We start from the raw sequence: 22,038 nt of genomic DNA, 5'->3' as shown, positions 1-22,038 counted from the left end.
TTCATTTTTTCTGACTTGCTTCTTCTCCAAAGGTTTGTTTGTGTTTCATGAGACTGTTTGTTATTGATAGATTAAGATTGCTTGGTCCATCACTAGATTGAAATTAAAATGCTAATCAAAGGAAAGATAACTATACCTAGAGAAGTTAAACCAATTTACAAATATATAACAGGTTTTACATGATAATAGAATTTGATTGAGCAAGCCCATATAACCCCTTCCCGCTATATCAATAATATATACTATGAAAGTCCACTTCCCTAATAACAGTTCACCATTTCTGATAAATACAAAACATCTTGGGTTCTGATAAGAGTAAAGCTTCATTCAAATTTGACAGAAACCTGACAGGAAAAGATGGCACTATCAAGTCAACAACAAAAAAATCGTGGACAAAGAATTTACAAACAATGAGTTGGTATTCACCAACCATATCTCATCCAAGATCATTTATAAGTGAAAAGCTGTTAAAACTATGTTAAATATTGCATTGATTGCTTGCTCACGATTGCAAAATATCTTTAAAATGTGGAATTATGAGAAAATATTTTATTGCACAAACATAAATAGTAAGGTTCTAACAGAACTTTTAAAGTCTTTATACCTATTAGAACATTTAACAAAAGTTTTATAACAGAAAATAAATATATCATCACATACCACCACAGAACTCCATTATGGTTTTAACTACCATGGATTCATTATTATTCGTTGGATACCAATATTTGGGATTGAACAGCAAAATTAAATGTTCCAAAAATTACAATTGTTCTAATGGATTGTATGCAGACAGCAGCTAAATCCATGAAACTAATTATCCACGAACATGTTAGTTTTCTTAAATCCATGAAAATTGGTACCCACGAAAATAAATAAATCCCCAGTACCATAACCATCCTCTGGTAAATAAAACCACTTTCTTTCTCTACTCATTTCAAACACTTCAATAGTCATTATAACAATAATAGTTTCAACTGCACAAGAAAATTACGTAGTAAGGATCATGATGAAGACTATTGTGGGATATAAACAGAAATAATGCTGATGAGAATAAAATAAATATATAAATAGACACAATATTTACAAACCTACCATATTTTAGCACTTTTTTTTATATCATACAAAAAATAAAACAATAACATCCTTATGTTAAATTCAGAAGAAGAAAAAACAACAATACATGTCCTCATCCAAGACAATGTGTAAAACTATGTAAAATGTGGACAAAATTTGGAATCTAAAATATAGTGTGCAAATTTGTTTACCTTTTTCTTTGAAACATAACAGCATCAACACATCAAGTTTAAGAAAATAAACCTAGAATAATTACATGAATTAAGGCATACAGCAATTTACAAAAGGATCCACAAATGAACATAATAAACAATTGTTCATCAACTACTCCATGTAATCATGTCAGAGTAATAATAGTTTGACAAAAAAGAAAACATATCTATGCCACTCAATACATAGAACAGAACTTTGGAACAGTTTATTTCTCAAAATATTTGATTACATTAAAACTCAACAGTTCTTCCAAATTGAATTATCCTAATAATATTCAATCTCATTTCTTTTAACAATCAACATGTAATCAGGTCTTTTGACAATTTGGAAATAAATGGCTGCCAATGGCACAACTTGATACAACCCCATAACAGACCATCAAGTGTTAAACTGTTATCTGTCCCTTTTGCAAATTACAGACAAGAAACCACATCAGCTTCAGTATGATTGGATATCTAAATTGGATTTTAACCATATAAAACATGTTCAGAAGACCTCCCAAGTTTAATTAAAAATTCTGTTAAAACTTGATGGAAAACTATATTTCTACAGCTTGTGTAATCATAATAACTTTCCTTTTACAGGTAAACCTCAGAAACTTTAAGAACAGAAACCACAAAAAGATTATAGGTCAAAATATTCCATATGGACAAAAGCACATCAAAACTGTACAAAATGTATTAGTTTGCGCATGATGATTGATTGTTGGTTGCTTTGTGTCCAGTGGCAAATATTTCATGCATGTTCAGAACGATTTACAAGTTTCATGGATACATGAAGTCCTGGTTTCAATGGAAAAATATATGCTGCATCAAATCCTTTGGATTATCAGATTTTTAAAAAGACTACAATGAGAAAAAAATAAATCAAGTAGATCGTGTAAATTCAATTTTATGAAAACAGCATTTTTGACCTGACTGAACCCTCTCAACCTAACAAGAGAACCGAAGTTGAATCCTGAAATAAAAAATAATATAAGCATTTCTTAAGAACCATTATATTACATGTATTAGGGTAGCCAGTAAACCAGATGAAAAGTATTCACATAGAAAATCAAATTTCATCAGCAGTACTATACTATCAATTAAAATTTAGGCTCATATAATGAAATGATAGTACATTTCCATTACATCAATGTTCCCTTTTAATCAAATAAATCCTTAAGAGGTAGGCAGATATATAAATATCTAAAGTCTAATTAAAAAAGATCAGTTTATGGTGATAAAATTTCTGGGCCTAAAACATCAGAAACGTTATTATCAACTAAACAACAAATCTAACAATATATAATGAATACCTCCTGTAAAACTTAACATGTACAAATATTCTCTGTCATCGTATCAAAATTATTCCAAAAGTTTGTCACTGATACAAGCATTGTTCTGATTGTTTATAAAAATTTCGCTAAATATAAGATTTATTCCACCAACACTAGTAAACACCAACCTATTTCAATGTGATCTTATCAAAATTATTCCAAAAGTATGTCACTGATACCGACATTGTTCTTATCATTTATAAAATTCCCCATAAAAAAATAATTCTACCAAAACTAGTTAACACCAACCTATTTCAAAAACAATCACAAGAAACAGTCTTTTGCTTTTTTCCATGTCACTGCTATCTCATGTCAAGTGTATGGTTGGCTTATTTTCTGGGACTATGTTTAAAGCACCTGCTAGACAGCACAATAAAAGAACTATTTTTTAACTACTCCTGGCCATGCAGTAATGATTCATTCATTTAAATTAAAGTATGCAAAATTGAATTTTGATATACTGGTGTATCTAATTTCTAAGATATGAAAGTCTGAATGCAATTTCTTATACTTAAATAAAAACAAACCTAAAGTCCCCTTCGACTTCATCGGAAGGGTTAAGTTTAAAAAAAGGCCTCATTTGAATCTTATCTTTTTCAACAAATAAATTAATAATATAACTTTATAGTCTGTATCATTTTCGGTTGTGAATAACTTTTGACAATTTATTGGCCTCCAAAAATTAAATAAATAACATAAACATTCTTCAACATACAAACTAACAAAAACAACAACAAAACAATTAAAATTGGTCTCTCTGAATATAAAATATTTTCTTAACAACAAATAATAAATGAAAATCTTATGAAACATGAATCTACAAATTAGAGTAATAAATGAGACTGAACTGAAGGAGATTATAGATCACCATGGAAAAGTAATAAAACAAAATCAATAATTCTAAAATAATATTGCAACCTCACTTCAGCTTCGGTCCATAAAAAGAAATTCATGATGGAATCAGATGGATGCCATTTAAAGTTTTCAATTTTGTTGTTAACCAATTAAACTATTTTTTATAGAAAAAAATCTAAGCTGCTTTACAGTTTATGATGCATGCCAGAGAATTTTCATATTGTATGTTGGTCTTAAAGATAAATAAAATACAATGACTCACAAATTGGTGCATGGTATATTTATACTTTCAATAATAACTAACTTAAAATACTTACTGTGTGGAGAAAAAAATAAAAACAAAAAAGATGTGGAAGCAAAATTATCTGAAATAATAAAATGCCTTTGAAATGGACTTGTGTATATTTGGAAAGAATTAGAAATTTACACATAGTTATAGAATACACAAAAGAAAAAGATAAAATGTAAGGCATCTTGGCAGTATACATTCATACCCACATACACACACTTCTACAAAGCTTAGAGTCTGGTATCAAAATGATGTGATAGGGTAACAGACAAAGATACACAACTTATGGCTCAAGTGGGGTCACATAATGATAGGGGACAGAAATGATAAAAGTCTGATCAAAAATAGATCAAAAATAATATAATCTTCAGTTAGTTCAATAAAATCAAATGTTGATTACAATTCTACAAATTTACATGACAATGATCCATTGTCCTCATAACAAAACAAAATGGCAGAAATATTTGAAGGACTAGTTGCCATGGTTATGTCAATGGTAAAATGGTTCCATGAATCTTGTGTTGTAGTTGAATTAAAGCTCAATCCTTTGACCCTGCGACTGTACATATCCAAATGAAATGGTGATCTGAACATACGAATACACAACACAAATTACTAGGTTTTTTCCCTATGAATTACATATAACAGCATGTTCAACTTTTTAAATGTAGGTTCTGCTCATTAGTTTTTAGTATACGCATTTCACTTTCAACTGCGTTCTAATATGTTTTTTGTCAATAAACTTAATATTTTTCCACAAATAAGAATCATTAATATGTTTATTTCAACTATAAAGTCATGTTAGCTTCCATGAATTCCTCCACAACTAAGGTCTGAAGATATAGTCTATTCATTTGACAGCTTTGAAAGGTCTGAAGATAGTCTATTCATCTGATAGTTTTTGTAAGTCTCCAATAAATGTATTTTAATTCCTTGGGAACAATGACACTACATATAAAACAAAACACAACATCTCTGTTCTGTCTACCAGGCATCTGTATAACGTACGTCACACTCCTGTAATGCTGGCAGTTTCTCCTGTAATACAAGAAATACTTGGTAGACAAGCTCTTTCAGTTGTGTAGGGTTTTAAGAGGACCAAAATTTGTTGTTGACTCTTTGACATATTCCCCATTCCATTCTTAACTTTAAATTTATACTTAAATCAAATCTACACTAATGCAATCACAAGAAACTTTTGTTTAAAAAAACTCACTTTCCTAGCAGAAAATGTTGACTCGCAGGGTTAAAATTAGGAACAGAGACATTTTTCTTTTCAAATTACTTCTTCATGTTAATTCTTGATATTTATAATAAATTTTCACATCTGTTTTTAATTTTTTCATATTTCCAAATTACTTATGAACAACAAGAAAAATCCAAGATGGTAGCCTCATTTACTTTTAAGATTATCAGCATCTAACTAACTTTAAATTCAGAGTGAAAAGACATTAAATATAATATGAATATAGACACAAGGTATACCTTTAATCCTTCAAATGTAAGAGCCGACAGACTAGTACTGTTTAAATTCAACTTCCTTAGGTTTTTGAGAGCTGAAAAGCAATAAAAATTATAAATATACATTCTGAGAGTATTGTATGGGGGTGGGTTCCGATCCCGCTTACTGTTTTGTCAGATTCCTGTATCCCGCTTACACTATGTATGTAAGCAATTCTCATTTTTTTGTCATTTTCCAGAACCCCCAAGACCTCATTTCCCGTTTTCACGACACAATAATTTGACTTTCACGTTTCAGGCTTACAAAGAATCTGCAATCCCTTGTCACGCTTAGACCCCAATGAGACCCACTTGTATGGCAAAACATAGTCTCCTACTGGATAAAAATTCATTGTAATTTAACAAAATGCAAAATTTATTAATAACTTGTCATGATATGAACTTAAACAAATTCTGTGGATTCATTTATTTTTTGTGGATTGCAGAACACATGCCTTTTGGTGGATATGTGATTTTGTGGTTTTGGCAAATCTGCATAAGACGTGATAAAAAAAATTGTAATTCGTTATGAAATTTAAATTTGTGGTTTAAACCTGTACCTTACCCATGAAAGCCACAAAAATTGTTATCCAACAAATAATAATAAATCCACAGCATCAAATCAATATCTTAATCTTATCATCTGTAATATGATGCATTTCAAATGAATATAATTTAGATATAATGATATTTGTGGATAATCAGTTACATAAAGCTAATAGAATTCACTAAATTATTCAAAATCTGATCTAACTTAAAAGTGAAACTGCGAGCTACTGCTCACTGATGATACCCCCGCCGCAAGTGGATAATATTATAGCGAACCAAATGAAAGTTTTCCACAGAGTCATCTGCTCTTTTCCAAGGTATTTAAACTTTTGCAAGTTTACCTGTCCCATTGAATCAATACAATAGCTATTGTTCTCTGTGTAGTTTATTCACTTGGACATCTAAATTTCTTCTAGGAGAAATCTATCACTCATTGATTAATTTGCCTGACCAAAAAAATATCTTCTTTGTTGATTGAAATACATGTATAAACTCACATAAACTGCATGTGATACAATATTTATTCAATATCAATAATATATATTCAATCTGTTCAATATAAGCACTGATTTAATTACAAAAAGTTTATTTCTGGGTTTGTTTTTTTAAAGTACTGCATGCATTTTTGTTTCAAAGAATCTGCATATTTTTCATGGTTTTTCAGTTATAAAGAACACATTTATTAAAACCTTTATTTAAACATTATCATTTTAAGTTTTTATTTGTGAACAGACTAAAAAATAGCAAATTTTAATAGGTAAAATGTTGAAATTTGTTCAGATATCAACTTTTAATTTTTAAATCAGTGTTTATATCAAACAAATTGAAAATGTGTTATTGATTGAATAAATACAACATCACATGCAGTTTTATAATTACTTATTTGTACATGTATTTCCATCATTGACAGTTCAATTTTTTGTTCAGGTAAATTAATCAGTGACTGATAGATTTCTCTTGCAAGAAATTTAAAGGTCCCATTGAATAAACTAAACAGAGAACAATACCTGTTGTATCTGTTAGATGGGACAATAGAACTTACAAAAGTTTAAATCGACAGGTAACTTGCAGGTGAATCTGTGGAAAACTATGATAGGCTTCGCAATAATAGTGTAAAAATATGCAAGTGTTCGGTAAACAGGAAGTTGTCAAGTGATGAATCTGAAAACGCATCACACGGTATAGCTGACTTATATAAATCCTGAAACCAAATTTCAGAAATCCTTGTATTGTAGTACCTGAGAAAAATGTGACGAATTTTCAACTTGGCTATCATGTGTAAAATCATACAAGTGTTCGGTAAACAGGAAGTTGTCAAGTGATCAATCTGAAAACGCATCACACGGTATAGCTGACTTAGATAAAACCTGAAACCAAGGGTCTGGAAACGGTCATATTTGCCAGTCATGTCCTAAACTGAAACTATAATGTCCTAAACTTTTAATTGGGATTTAGGACAAATTTTATTTTTCAACCGTAATAATTTCGGTCTTTTCGTTGAAATCGACTTTCAAAATCGCCATTTTGAACATATTTTTGTTTTGTTATCGACTTCCTGTAATTAAACTGCCACTGAAATAAAGAGTTATAATCCTGAGGGCCCTCCTAATAACTATATTAATGCCTCGGGGAGCTATTGGCTAATGATTGCTAATCTCTTTACCTGTGTTTTTAATTCACACCTGGCAATTAATCACAAGCTTCAAACTATTATTATAAAGAAATAAAAATTCCATACCAACTGGCTTCATTATTTAATTACTCAACAGGTCAGACAATTGTCAATTATGATTTAAAATTATATTAAAACTTGGTTTAATTTACGTAGATTTTTTTTTTTTTACTTCTAACACACGTGCTTTGTTTACTATGTAATAGGCATGCTTGAAATTCTCTTCCACAGATTTAGACAAACAACTGTAAATTTAAAATAATTTCATCTGAAATAAAGCTAGTGCAACTATTTTAATTAATATTCTTACACTATTAAAGGTAAAATATTAAAAAGCCGATGATTTCCTGTTATTTGGATAAACATAACTAATCGCGGAAATGAGTCCGGAATTGTTCGTTTTAGTTTTGTCGCAGTACATCCAGTATGAATTTTGACTTCAGAATTAAAGGAAACGTAAGCGATAAATGAGAATATAATCGTTTTGAGACATTAAAATCATTTTATTTTTAAACTGTTGCCTTCCCTTAATTGCTCTTAAACGATTTTTGGAAAATGGTAGGACAAATCATGAAGTAAATGCGATGCAACAGTGAAACAAGTTTGTTGATGCTACCAACATGACGATCGAGTATGAGCATACTCATAATGAGTCTCATGCAGTAATGTGATTTTGAAAATCATTTTTTGAAAAGGGGCATCAACTTTAAAGTTGTATGAAAATGACCGAAATTAGGTGAAAAAAATTCCGGATCCTTGCCTGAAACCAAATTTCAGAAATCCTTGTATTGTTACAGTTCCTGAAAAAAATGCGACGAAAAATATTCATGGGACGGACTGACTGACTGACGGACGGACAGACTGACAGACAGAGGTAAAACAGTATACCCCCCCCCCTTTTCTAAAACCAAAATTGTAAGTTTTCATAATTATCTAAATTATAACGTTCATGATAAACACATCAAAACTAAACTTTCTTAGAGAGGAGATCAATTGTGTAAAAGTGTTACTTTAAGTACTTACAAGACAAACAGACAAGTCCTTTATCAGTGACTGGTGTTTCACATAAATTAAGGACTTGTAGTTTCTGCAGATACTCTGATATCAACTGTAGTCCAGTATCTCCAAACTGAAATGTCAATATTTAATCACATTATATGTATTCATTACACAAAACCTCACTATGTAAAACAGAAAAAGTATACAGTGAAATTAAATCATTTTCATATTTATAGGCTTATTTTTTATACTATTTATACATAGGCTTTAACAGAGATGAAGAAAAAGTCTTCATTTCATTCCATTATTTCTATTCATTCTTCCAACTCGTCTGCCATTTCCTTTTTACTTCAAAACAAGTTTTCAGACCTAATTTAACTGAAATATCTATAAAGTCAGCAGTCAAGTCAATAACTTGTTGACCATACATTCAGGAAGCAGTTATTATGATCGATAGTATGGTGAAATCATCTGCACTTTTGATGGGTGAAAGCCGAACTTTTCCAATGGATCCAAAACTTTACAGTTTAAATGTTTTAGTTTGCATTTATCTATTCTTTTGAATATAAATATCAAGATAATTAAAAACCAGGAATTCTTTTTCCATCAGCTCAGTCTCTGGACTTTATTAGTCATGTATGATTTTTAACTTCAGTTTGTTTATATATTTTAGTATGACTTTCATTATCACTGAACTAGTACACATTTTTGTTAAGGGACCATCTGAAGCATGCCTCTGGGTGTGTTGGATTTTCTCGCTGTATTTAAGACCTATTGGTGGCTATCAGCTGTTTTCTGCTCTTTGGTTGGGTTGATGTCTCTTTGACACATTCCCCACTTTCATTCTCAATTTTATTCTCTATACTGTTTTACTTACCTGCGTTGACCACAAATTCAGGTAGCGTAGAGATGGCAGTTTAATCAGATCATCAGCACAGGCACTAGTTACATGGGTGAAAGCCAAACTCAGACATTCCAGGTTACCAAAGGATCCAGAACTCAACATTTTGGCAAGGTCTGCGTCGGTTGATTTAGAGGGCAGTGTCAACTTTTTTGGTCCACCTTTCTGTTGCTTAAAAAAATATATAGATACAAGTAAAGAAATTAATTCATTGATTAGTGCTCAATCCCATTTTCATCACTAATGTGAAATTTCATGGCGGATTGATTTTTATTAGTGGAAGAAGACAGACATCAGCCTGAGTGAATCACCAACCTTCCAAAAGAAAACTGACACTCCTAAGATTGGAGTCAAGAGCAACTACTACATGCAATATTCAAACTCGCAACTTCAGTGTTTGTAGGCTACTTAGACAACTCGTCAACCGAGGCCTCTTAAGAAATTAATCATTTGGTAAGAAGAAAACAATGTGTAACAGGTTTGGATACCAAAAAATAATTAACAGTAAGGTAGATTTCAAAATTTATGTACATAGATTGAAATGTAGTAAAGTTGTATAAAATGAGAAAAATACACCATTTCAGTTTTACTTCTATAATTTTATTTTTATCCCTCAATTGGAATTTACAATTCCCCTTTTCAGAAGATGATTGGTAAACTTTATTATATAAAAAAGAAGATGTGGTATGATTGCCAATGAGACAACTATCCACAAAAGACCAAAATGACACAAACATTATCAATTATGGGTCACCGTACGGCCTTCAACAATGTGCAAAGTTTAATGATTAAAATAGGTTATGACATTGGTAAACATTCAATGTAACGCTCTTTCTTAAAAAAATCAAAGTTTCAGATAGATTTCAAAATATTATCCTAACTACTTCATATTACTAATTGGCACATTACTGTATTCTATCTAAATTAAAAATAGTACCAGTATGTAATTTATCCCAACTAATCAGAAACAGGAATGTGGTGAAGAAAAATAAGTATCCCTTCCCATAAAACCTTTCAAACAAAGCAATTCTTTGTCTTACATACATGTAGCTACCCACTACACTTTCATATTTATCGATGACCTTTTCAGGTAGAGGTTTTTAAACTGTTGACACTTTTAACTTCCTTAAAAGGATATAAAAATGAAATCGTATATATGCTACTGAAATTATATCCACATGCCCACAACTTTCTTATATTAAGGAAATAATGAAGTCTGGATCTCTAGTAATTTGATATTCTTATGAAATAGCGTTCATGTACTCGATTTTTTTTTATTTTGCAAAACATTTTTTAAATGAAGCGTAATTATAACGCATTGATGCTTCGTGATAAAACATCAAAAGGTTAGGCTATTTATATAACAGATCATCTGAATTCTGTCAGAAGATGGTAATTATGTTTTTGTTATTGATTTTTTTACTGTTGTATTGTTGTAAATCAGATATAAAAACATACCGTATCAAACCAATATTTACAAATACTACATTTAATGAGAATTTTATTCTATTTATGTTTTTCATAAAAAGTCTTTTATGGAGGCATAAATAATATAATGATTATCAGAATTAATATCGTGACTCGTTTGAAAACATATGGGTATTTGACAAAAAAAACATAGTTGTGATATAATTTATCAATTAAATCTTGAAAATGATGTTTATTTATTTAACTCGCTTTTTCAATTGTAAATCCGTTGATTTCTTGTATATCAATTTAATAAATATTTATTTACATTCAAAACAAACATATCATAAATAAGTTAGACAAGTAAACAAGTAAGAAAGCTTGGATACTCCATGTGTGTGTGTTAACTTTAAAGACTGGATTCAGACTTTCAGAGGGGTGGTTTTTGAAGAGTGGACATCAATGTAAATAATGTGAAATCCAAACAAATAAATTTTAGTGAAAAGAGTACTGTTGTTCATGTTTTGCTCATTGCTAAAGCCTGTAATCATGCTGATATTTTTTCTGTTACGTTAATATCAATTCGAATTTGGTCAAATTTATCCTTCAAGGACAGTATCTCAGATAAACCTAGTTTACTTTGTGTATTCAAGATCTAGGGGTTAAGACTGATGGCTGCAGTGCTGAATGTCCTAGATTGGATTCTGACATTGGTGCACTGGAAAATTCAGTACATCAGAAGAATGATTTTCATCCTACAGCACACATCTCTGGTATTCAGAACAGAGCTTAATCTGGAATTGGTACCATAGTGGTCTGGTTGCAACGCCTTTGACAAAACCTTGAAATAAATCTGCTGATATATCTTCAATGGCTATAAGTGCCAAGCAGTACAAAAATACAGTACTGTGGTTCTTTCATCAGATAACTTCAGCTTCCTCTACTACAATAACAGACTTCCCATAGTCCTAGCATAAATTTGTGTTGGGGTGGGGATTGTTTTTGTAAATAGGTTTGTGACACATGAAAATATGAGGCCCACAAGGCCCTTTTAATTCTGTGAATTGGTATATACTATTTTTTTTTGCTTTCACATTTTCCCCCTCTGATACACATTAATAAATATGGTTTCTACTATTGAAAGCCCCATTTGGAGCTAATGTTTTTAGAGACCTCTTATACTAGTACACCATTCTTATATTCGCATGCTGAATGACACATCTCTATTAACTCCCATAGGGAGTGTACAGGGATTTCACTGTACCCTCCTATCTCTCTAGGCTTTGAATAATGGAGGTATCCACCAGTACATACATAAATATGTGTTTTATCATTTTTGGTTTCTAAAGTTTCTATCTATCTTTAATAATAATCATGATAATAGACAAAAAATAGTAAGATAGTCTTTTAAGAGCAATAACTTCTTTAAAAAGGTGACTGATGGATTGGGTGATGACAACTCATTAAAAATCTGGTTGTGCTGGTCTTTATTGCTATCACATATTATCTGGAAAAAAGCAAGCTATTCCAACAATTCAATTCTAACTCTTTACACATCATTTTTATTTATAAAATGCATGATCTTGAATGACAACTAACCAGTTCCCTGAGAGCTATCTGTCTGTCACAGGGCTGAGCATACAGTCTCTTTCCTGTACTGGTACTCAATCATAACTTACCAGTTCCCTGAGAGCTATCTGTCTGTCACAGGGCTGAGCATACAGTCTCTTTCCTGTACTGGTACTCAATCATAACTTACCAGTTCCCTGAGAGCTATCTGTCTGTCACAGGGCTGAGCATACAGTCTCTTTCCTGTACTGGTACTCAATCATGATAACTTACCAGTTCCCTGAGAGCTATCTGTCTGTCATAGGGCTGAGCATACAGTCTCTTTCCTGTACTGGTACTCAATCATGATAACTTACCAGTTCCCTGAGAGCTATCTGTCTGTCACAGGGCTGAGCATACAGTCTCTTTCCTGTACTGGTACTCAATCATAACTTACCAGTTCCCTGAGAGCTATCTGTCTGTCATAGGGCTGAGCATACAGTCTCTTTCCTGTACTGGTACTCAATCATGATAACTTACCAGTTCCCTGAGAGCTATCTGTCTGTCATAGGGCTGAGCATACAGTCTCTTTCCTGTACTGGTACTCAATCATAACTTACCAGTTCCCTGAGAGCTATCTGTCTGTCACAGAGCTGAGCATACAGTCTCTTTCCTGTACTGGTACTCAATCATAACTTACCAGTTCCCTGAGAGCTATCTGTCTGTCACAGAGCTGAGCATACAGTCTCTTTCCTGTACTGGTACTCAATCATAACTTACCAGTTCCCTGAGAGCTATCTGTCTGTCATAGGGCTGAGCATACAGTCTCTTTCCTGTACTGGTACTCAATCATGATAACTAACCAGTTCCCTGAGAGCTATCTGTCTGTCACAGGGCTGAGCATACAGTCTCTTTCCTGTACTGGTACTCAATCATAACTTACCAGTTCCCTGAGAGCTATCTGTCTGTCATAGGGCTGAGCATACAGTCTCTTTCCTGTACTGGTACTCAATCATAACTTACCAGTTCCCTGAGAGCTATCTGTCTGTCACAGAGCTGAGCATACAGTCTCTTTCCTGTACTGGTACTCAATCATAACTTACCAGTTCCCTGAGAGCTATCTGTCTGTCACAGAGCTGAGCATACAGTCTCTTTCCTGTACTGGTACTCAATCATAACTTACCAGTTCCCTGAGAGCTATCTGTCTGTCATAGGGCTGAGCATACAGTCTCTTTCCTGTACTGGTACTCAATCATAACTTACCAGTTCCCTGAGAGCTATCTGTCTGTCATAGGGCTGAGCATACAGTCTCTTTCCTGTACTGGTACTCAATCATAACTTACCAGTTCCCTGAGAGCTATCTGTCTGTCATAGGGCTGAGCATACAGTCTCTTTCCTGTACTGGTACTCAATCATAACTTACCAGTTCCCTGAGAGCTATCTGTCTGTCATAGGGCTGAGCATACAGTCTCTTTCCTGTACTGGTACTCAATCATAACTTACCAGTTCCCTGAGAGCTATCTGTCTGTCACAGAGCTGAGCATACAGTCTCTTTCCTGTACTGGTACTCAATCATAACTTACCAGTTCCCTGAGAGCTATCTGTCTGTCACAGGGCTGAGCATACAGTCTCTTTCCTGTACTGGTACTCAATCATGATAACTTACCAGTTCCCTGAGAGCTATCTGTCTGTCACAGGGCTGAGCATACAGTCTCTTTCCTGTACTGGTACTCAATCATAACTTACCAGTTCCCTGAGAGCTATCTGTCTGTCATAGGGCTGAGCATACAGTCTCTTTCCTGTACTGGTACTCAATCATAACTTACCAGTTCCCTGAGAGCTATCTGTCTGTCATAGGGCTGAGCATACAGTCTCTTTCCTGTACTGGTACTCAATCATAACTTACCAGTTCCCTGAGAGCTATCTGTCTGTCACAGGGCTGAGCACACAGTCTCTTTCCTGTACTGGTACTCAATCATAACTTACCAGTTCCCTGAGAGCTATCTGTCTGTCACAGAGCTGAGCATACAGTCTCTTTCCTGTACTGGTACTCAATCATGATAACTTACCAGTTCCCTGAGAGCTATCTGTCTGTCACAGAGCTGAGCATACAGTCTCTTTCCTGTACTGGTACTCAATCATAACTTACCAGTTCCCTGAGAGCTATCTGTCTGTCACAGAGCTGAGCATACAGTCTCTTTCCTGTACTGGTACTCAATCATGATAACTTACCAGTTCCCTGAGAGCTATCTGTCTGTCACAGGGCTGAGCATACAGTCTCTTTCCTGTACTGGTACTCAATCATGATAAATTACCAGTTCCCTGAGAGCTATCTGTCTGTCATAGGGCTGAGCATACAGTCTCTTTCCTGTACTGGTACTCAATCATAACTTACCAGTTCCATGAGAGCTATCTGTCTGTCATAGGGCTGAGCATACAGTCTCTTTCCTGTACTGGTACTTAATCATAACTTACCAGTTCCATGAGAGCTATCTGTCTGTCACAGAGCTGAGCATACAGTCTCTTTCCTGTACTGGTACTCAATCATAACTTACCAGTTCCCTGAGAGCTATCTGTCTGTCACAGAGCTGAGCATACAGTCTCTTTCCTGTACTGGTACTCAATCATGATAACTTACCAGTTCCCTGAGAGCTATCTGTCTGTCACAGAGCTGAGCATACAGTCTCTTTCCTGTACTGGTACTCAATCATAACTTACCAGTTCCCTGAGAGCTATCTGTCTGTCACAGGGCTGAGCATACAGTCTCTTTCCTGTACTGGTACTCAATCATAACTTACCAGTTCCCTGAGAGCTATCTGTCTGTCACAGGGCTGAGCATACAGTCTCTTTCCTGTACTGGTACTCAATCATGATAACTTACCAGTTCCCTGAGAGCTATCTGTCTGTCACAGAGCTGAGCATACAGTCTCTTTCCTGTACTGGTACTCAATCATAACTTACCAGTTCCCTGAGAGCTATCTGTCTGTCACAGGGCTGAGCATACAGTCTCTTTCCTGTACTGGTACTCAATCATAACTTACCAGTTCCCTGAGAGCTATCTGTCTGTCATAGGGCTGAGCATACAGTCTCTTTCCTGTACTGGTACTCAATCATAACTTACCAGTTCCCTGAGAGCTATCTGTCTGTCACAGAGCTGAGCATACAGTCTCTTTCCTGTACTGGTACTCAATCATAACTTACCAGTTCCCTGAGAGCTATCTGTCTGTCATAGGGCTGAGCATACAGTCTCTTTCCTGTACTGGTACTCAATCATAACTTACCAGTTCCCTGAGAGCTATCTGTCTGTCACAGGGCTGAGCATACAGTCTCTTTCCTGTACTGGTACTCAATCATGATAACTTACCAGTTCCCTGAGAGCTATCTGTCTGTCACAGAGCTGAGCATACAGTCTCTTTCCTGTACTGGTACTCAATCATAACTTACCAGTTCCCTGAGAGCTATCTGTCTGTCACAGGGCTGAGCATACAGTCTCTTTCCTGTACTGGTACTCAATCATAACTTACCAGTTCCCTGAGAGCTATCTGTCTGTCATAGGGCTGAGCATACAGTCTCTTTCCTGTACTGGTACTCAATCATAACTTACCAGTTCCCTGAGAGCTATCTGTCTGTCATAGGGCTGAGCATACAGTCTCTTTCCTGTACTGGTACTCAATCATAACTTACCAGTTCCCTGAGAGCTATCTGTCTGTCATAGGGCTGAGCATACAGTCTCTTTCCTGTACTGGTACTCAATCATAACTTACCAGTTCCCTGAGAGCTATCTGTCTGTCATAGGGCTGAGCATACAGTCTCTTTCCTGTACTGGTACTCAATCATAAATTACCAGTTCCCTGAGAGCTATCTGTCTGTCATAGGGCTGAGCATACAGTCTCTTTCCTGTACTGGTACTCAATCATAACTTACCAGTTCCCTGAGAGCTATCTGTCTGTCACAGGGCTGAGCATACAGTCTCTTTCCTGTACTGGTACTCAATCATAACTTACCAGTTCCCTGAGAGCTATCTGTCTGTCATAGGGCTGAGCATACAGTCTCTTTCCTGTACTGGTACTCAATCATAACTTACCAGTTCCCTGAGAGCTATCTGTCTGTCATAGGGCTGAGCATACAGTCTCTTTCCTGTACTGGTACTCAATCATAACTTACCAGTTCCCTGAGAGCTATCTGTCTGTCACAGGGCTGAGCATACAGTCTCTTTCCTGTACTGGTACTCAATCATAACTTACCAGTTCCCTGAGAGCTATCTGTCTGTCACAGAGCTGAGCATACAGTCTCTTTCCTGTACTGGTACTCAATCATAACTTACCAGTTCCCTGAGAGCTATCTGTCTGTCACAGAGCTGAGCATACAGTCTCTTTCCTGTACTGGTACTCAATCATGATAACTTACCAGTTCCCTGAGAGCTATCTGTCTGTCACAGGGCTGAGCATACAGTCTCTTTCCTGTACTGGTACTCAATCATAACTTACCAGTTCCCTGAGAGCTATCTGTCTGTCATAGGGCTGAGCATACAGTCTCTTTCCTGTACTGGTACTCAATCATAACTTACCAGTTCCATGAGAGCTATCTGTCTGTCATAGGGCTGAGCATACAGTCTCTTTCCTGTACTGGTACTTAATCATAACTTACCAGTTCCATGAGAGCTATCTGTCTGTCACAGAGCTGAGCATACAGTCTCTTTCCTGTACTGGTACTCAATCATAACTTACCAGTTCCCTGAGAGCTATCTGTCTGTCACAGAGCTGAGCATACAGTCTCTTTCCTGTACTGGTACTCAATCATGATAACTTACCAGTTCCCTGAGAGCTATCTGTCTGTCACAGAGCTGAGCATACAGTCTCTTTCCTGTACTGGTACTCAATCATAACTTACCAGTTCCCTGAGAGCTATCTGTCTGTCATAGGGCTGAGCATACAGTCTCTTTCCTGTACTGGTACTCAATCATAACTTACCAGTTCCCTGAGAGCTATCTGTCTGTCACAGGGCTGAGCATACAGTCTCTTTCCTGTACTGGTACTTAATCATAACTTACCAGTTCCCTGAGAGCTATCTGTCTGTCACAGAGCTGAGCATACAGTCTCTTTCCTGTACTGGTACTCAATCATAACTTACCAGTTCCCTGAGAGCTATCTGTCTGTCACAGAGCTGAGCATACAGTCTCTTTCCTGTACTGGTACTCAATCATAACTTACCAGTTCCCTGAGAGCTATCTGTCTGTCATAGGGCTGAGCATACAGTCTCTTTCCTGTACTGGTACTCAATCATAACTTACCAGTTCCCTGAGAGCTATCTGTCTGTCATAGGACTGAGCATACAGTCTCTTTCCTGTACTGGTACTCAATCATAACTTACCAGTTCCCTGAGAGCTATCTGTCCGTCACAGAGCTGAGCATACAGTCTCTTTCCTGTACTGGTACTCAATCATGATAACTTACCAGTTCCCTGAGAGCTATCTGTCTGTCACAGAGCTGAGCATACAGTCTCTTTCCTGTACTGGTACTCAATCATAACTTACCAGTTCCCTGAGAGCTATCTGTCTGTCACAGAGCTGAGCATACAGTCTCTTTCCTGTACTGGTACTTAATCATAACTTACCAGTTCCCTGAGAGCTACCTGTCTGTCACAGAGCTGAGCATACAGTCTCTTTCCTGTACTGGTACTTAATCATAACTTACCAGTTCCCTGAGAGCTATCTGTCTGTCACAAAGCTGAGCATACAGTCTCTTTCCTGTACTGGTACTCTGTAGTGTTGTTACTATCTGCATCTTCATATCATTGTTCTCTACCACATCCATTTCTAACATTGCACATAAAACCTAAAAAAAAAGATATTAGAATTATAGAACTTCAACTATAAAATGACACAATTCAATTCTAAAAATTATATATACAGTTTCTACCACTGAATGGAGTGTGTTACAAAATTTCTCCACTTGTGACAGTTAAAAGACTAGGAACCATAAACCTTATAGCTATTTGGAATCTGCACAAGTTGACTGTGAGAATCTGCACTGCTTGAAATGTTGACATCATACAACAATCACTTTTTAATTGTGGCATCACATCTTTTCTATTGTGACATCAAAAACAGGAACCTTTGTCATGTCCATTAATAGCAGACAAATAGTTATAAGACCCTTATTTGTTTTAGAGCAAATTTATGTTATCAAACCCTACCTCCATAGCAGCTTCATTTTCCCGTAAAGCCAGCAACATTACTGGTCCTAACATTTTGTTTAATCCTTGTAGGAACTTCTTCCTTCTTCCACAACAATGTATCAGTGTTTTCAGCTGAAACATAAAAGATCATAGTACAGAATAATTAAAATACCACATACTACCATGTATATTTTCTCTTTCTTTCCAAGTTTTATGTTTTCTCCCATTTGTCCTCATACAATAGCCTTAATAAATCTCTCATTTATCAATCATTCCATCCTATCTATACCAATGACCATACCAGTTTTATTTTTCATCTCGTTTTACCTTCAGCAACATCCTCAAATTCTCCATCACCAATATCGCTATTGTTATCAAAGGGGAATAAATTCCATTCTTCAGAAATATTAATATTCCCTCCAACTCCCTAGAATCTCATCCCCAATGTAACTTCACAGGCATATTCTTATACAATTTTCCTGCATCATACATGTATAAAGATGGAACCAGTCCATTTCCTATCTCTGATTTCCTACTTTCATAACCATAGAATTTGCGACAAGGTATGAAAAGGTGGAATTTACTACTAGTTTCTCTCATTGGCATAGTTATATAAAATAACCAGTGGACATTAATAACCTACCATAACTCCCCAGAGTTCACCCTCATCATCACAGCCAATACTACCAGGTATATAAAGGTGGAACCAGCCCTCTTTTCCTTCGCGTATTCCCAGAATCGTAGAGTGTACATCACAATGTGAATCGGAGGCTATGTTATGCATCACATCTTTCATTTTTCTGAAATTATATATATTTCGATTGTTACACTGTTTATCAATAGAAATGGACAATTAACAAATTATTGAAGGTACTAAGGGACTTTGTCTAAGCAATGCCATATTATATGAAATCTTGTCTGTTTTTTTAGAACCAAATGTTGTTTGTTGAACTCTTGATTTCTCATGTTTTTTTGGGGGATGGCATTTAGTTGCTGCCTACATGACAAATACACCCTATGTCCTTTTATTCATATTCTCCCCTGAAGAGTTATAAAAAGTAAAATCTTCCAAAATAAAAATATAAATATTTTTTTATCCATAATTTTCCAATGATATAATAAGACCGTGCTTGTAAACCAGCTGGTAACATATTCTATAATTGTTACAATTTTTTGTCTGACTAATTTGAGGCTTTTATATAACTATCAAATTAAAATATGCAAGTATTTTATGACCACAATATAATATTTCATCTGTTCATTTGATTCCCTAGATCAATATTGGTTTATCATACGCCATCCATTTTTCAACCAATAATTCCCCCAAGACTACTAAGCTGTCTGTCATTTTCTGTTCAAATTTTACATTGCGTCAATCAAAAAATAAAGTCTGTGTTTAGAATAAATGTATTTTAATTTCAGATTCGTATACAATGTAGTTATGAATATATACCACTATACTTATGTACATAGATTACTTACGATGTGAAGGTTTCATCCACAATAGCACTGTAAAGGAAAAAAAATTACAAATTTTACACATTTCAGTATTAAGTACAAATTTCTAAGCATAACTAATGACATGTACACAAGAGATCTACAACAACTGTTTAAAATATCACTTTGATAAAGCCAGCAATACAGTAATATACCTGTTCAGTCTAAGTATATCTATAGGATGAAAACTGTCATGCAGTTTTGAGGGAATTTCAAATTTACAAAATGTGACGTTGTCAACAAATAAATTGTGTATTTTACAAGGATCATCAGTCCTTCACCTTTCATCTGATACCTTAATTACTAAATATGCTACATAGTTATCAAAGATTAAGATTTCCACCTGTGTGTAGGAACTGTTGTGTTTTAAATATGTACTACTTTCACTATATATGTTATTTTTTTTACAGGGCCCAATTAGATGAAGTTTCGTCTTACAAACTCTATCCAAATTAATTTTGCAGAGAACTCGATTCAAGCCTGTACTAGAGGCTGTCTGAAATGTGCAGTGAAGTGAGAGGGTTTTTTTGCTCCATGTTGAAGGCCTCACTGTGACTCTGAGATGAAAAACAGCAATAAAAGCACAATATGTTCTAATTTTGTGTCACAGATTGATTTTCTATCAAGAAATATAACATGGACTTTAATGGTGAAAGATGACAAAAGTTTTTGCTTGTGTCATTAAAACTGGACACTATCAATTAACACGTAAATGAACAATAACCTATTATTTAATTTGAATTCAATAATTAACTTACTCATTTGGAAATGGAATGGGTTGAAGTAAACTTCCAAGTATGTGTCTCCAGTCTTCAAACGTTGACCTGAAAAACAAAAACAAACATTCACTTATCTTTAAGTACATATATGTACCTGTAAAAAAAATTACCTTTTGAAATCTATTTCATTATATTTGTACTAGTACTTGAGATATGTATAAACAAGAACTTTTCCCCAATACACTGATACCTCACTTAAACTATCATTTTCTATGTTCAGTTGACTTGAGAAAGTACAGGTGGGATTTTTTTAATTTCGTTTATCTTGTAAAAGAAATGCACTACAAAATAATTGTGGTCTCGGACCAGATCACAAAATATAATACCCTTAAAGTGGTACAAAATAATATCATGAAATAAGTGTATAATCTTACATTGTTGTCAACATTCCTACATATAGTCTCAGTCTTTTTTCCCATTCCTGCTGGTCAAATGATTGAATAAGTGTATTATTCTGCATGGCTCTGAAATACACATAAATCAACATGTTACATAGGCAAGAGTAATTCAACTTTTATTTTTTACATTTGATGACATTTATCAAGACTTATCAATTTTTTGTCTGCTTGATATGTATTTAGAGTAATTGTATTTTTTTTTATATTAACTTCACCACCAAGAATATCAAGCTAGCTAGTGATTAAGTCTGTACAAAAAAATCTAATGCGGTTATCTTTGATTTTTTCATCTTAGTATATGTTTTACAGTAGAATATAAAGTAACATGTCAGGGGCGGATCCAGCCATTTTAAAAAGGGGGTTTCAACTATATGCTCCCATTCAAATGCATTGATCGTCCCAAAAAAGGAGGCGTTTCAACCCCAGGAACACCCCCACCCCACCCCACCCCTGGATTCACCAATGCATGTTATAAATATTTTAGATTTATTCTTTCCGTACAAAACATGTTTGTATTTGTATGAATGAAGTTGTGTGCATTTCATTAATAAATTGATGTGAATGGACAGGAAAAGCAGGAAGTTGCTCCCTTATAATGGGACATCAATATGTTTTTGTATCATGTCCTGTGCGTGAACTTTAAAATATATATATGGCAATAGAATCAAACAGAAAATGTAGAAGTTGCAGATAATTACTTATATCTGTAAGATTTTATCGTCAGTTAAATTATATGTATTTTGTACCATGGAAGTGTTTTCAGTACTCACATTGATGAAAAGTTGGTTGTAAATTTAGAGATTTAGATGCCTATATTCTAACATTGCTATTACTACAATCATGTAAACATAATTTACTATAA

General features: G+C 34.5%; 1 protein-coding gene across 3 annotated transcripts in view; it reads right to left on the bottom strand.

The window, feature by feature from the left end:
* Window positions 1-3,703: 3,703 nt before the first annotated feature.
* Window positions 3,704-22,038, bottom strand: part of LOC134721769 (C-Maf-inducing protein-like) — a 68,122-nt gene continuing 49,787 nt past the window's right edge. For 2 of the 3 annotated variants that reach the window (XM_063584975.1, XM_063584977.1), the window contains exons 10-19: window positions 21,153-21,242; window positions 20,758-20,823; window positions 19,985-20,011; window positions 19,146-19,302; window positions 18,521-18,634; window positions 18,019-18,159; window positions 9,347-9,541; window positions 8,494-8,599; window positions 5,235-5,305; window positions 3,704-4,787 (exon numbers count right to left, since the gene is read on the bottom strand). In XM_063584975.1, coding sequence (XP_063441045.1) covers window positions 4,734-4,787; window positions 5,235-5,305; window positions 8,494-8,599; window positions 9,347-9,541; window positions 18,019-18,159; window positions 18,521-18,634; window positions 19,146-19,302; window positions 19,985-20,011; window positions 20,758-20,823; window positions 21,153-21,242 — 1,021 coding nt within the window. In that variant the 3' untranslated portion in view covers window positions 3,704-4,733. The remainder of the gene's footprint in view (window positions 4,788-5,234; window positions 5,306-8,493; window positions 8,600-9,346; window positions 9,542-18,018; window positions 18,160-18,520; window positions 18,635-19,145; window positions 19,303-19,984; window positions 20,012-20,757; window positions 20,824-21,152; window positions 21,243-22,038) is intronic. The other variant, XM_063584976.1, reaches the window with a different exon arrangement.

This window comes from Mytilus trossulus, chromosome 6 (genome assembly GCF_036588685.1).
Source record: "Mytilus trossulus isolate FHL-02 chromosome 6, PNRI_Mtr1.1.1.hap1, whole genome shotgun sequence".
NCBI classification, from domain to species: domain Eukaryota; kingdom Metazoa; phylum Mollusca; class Bivalvia; order Mytilida; family Mytilidae; genus Mytilus; species Mytilus trossulus.
The sequence above is the reverse complement of the archived record's forward strand: the minus strand, read 5'-3'. Positions and strand labels throughout refer to the sequence as shown.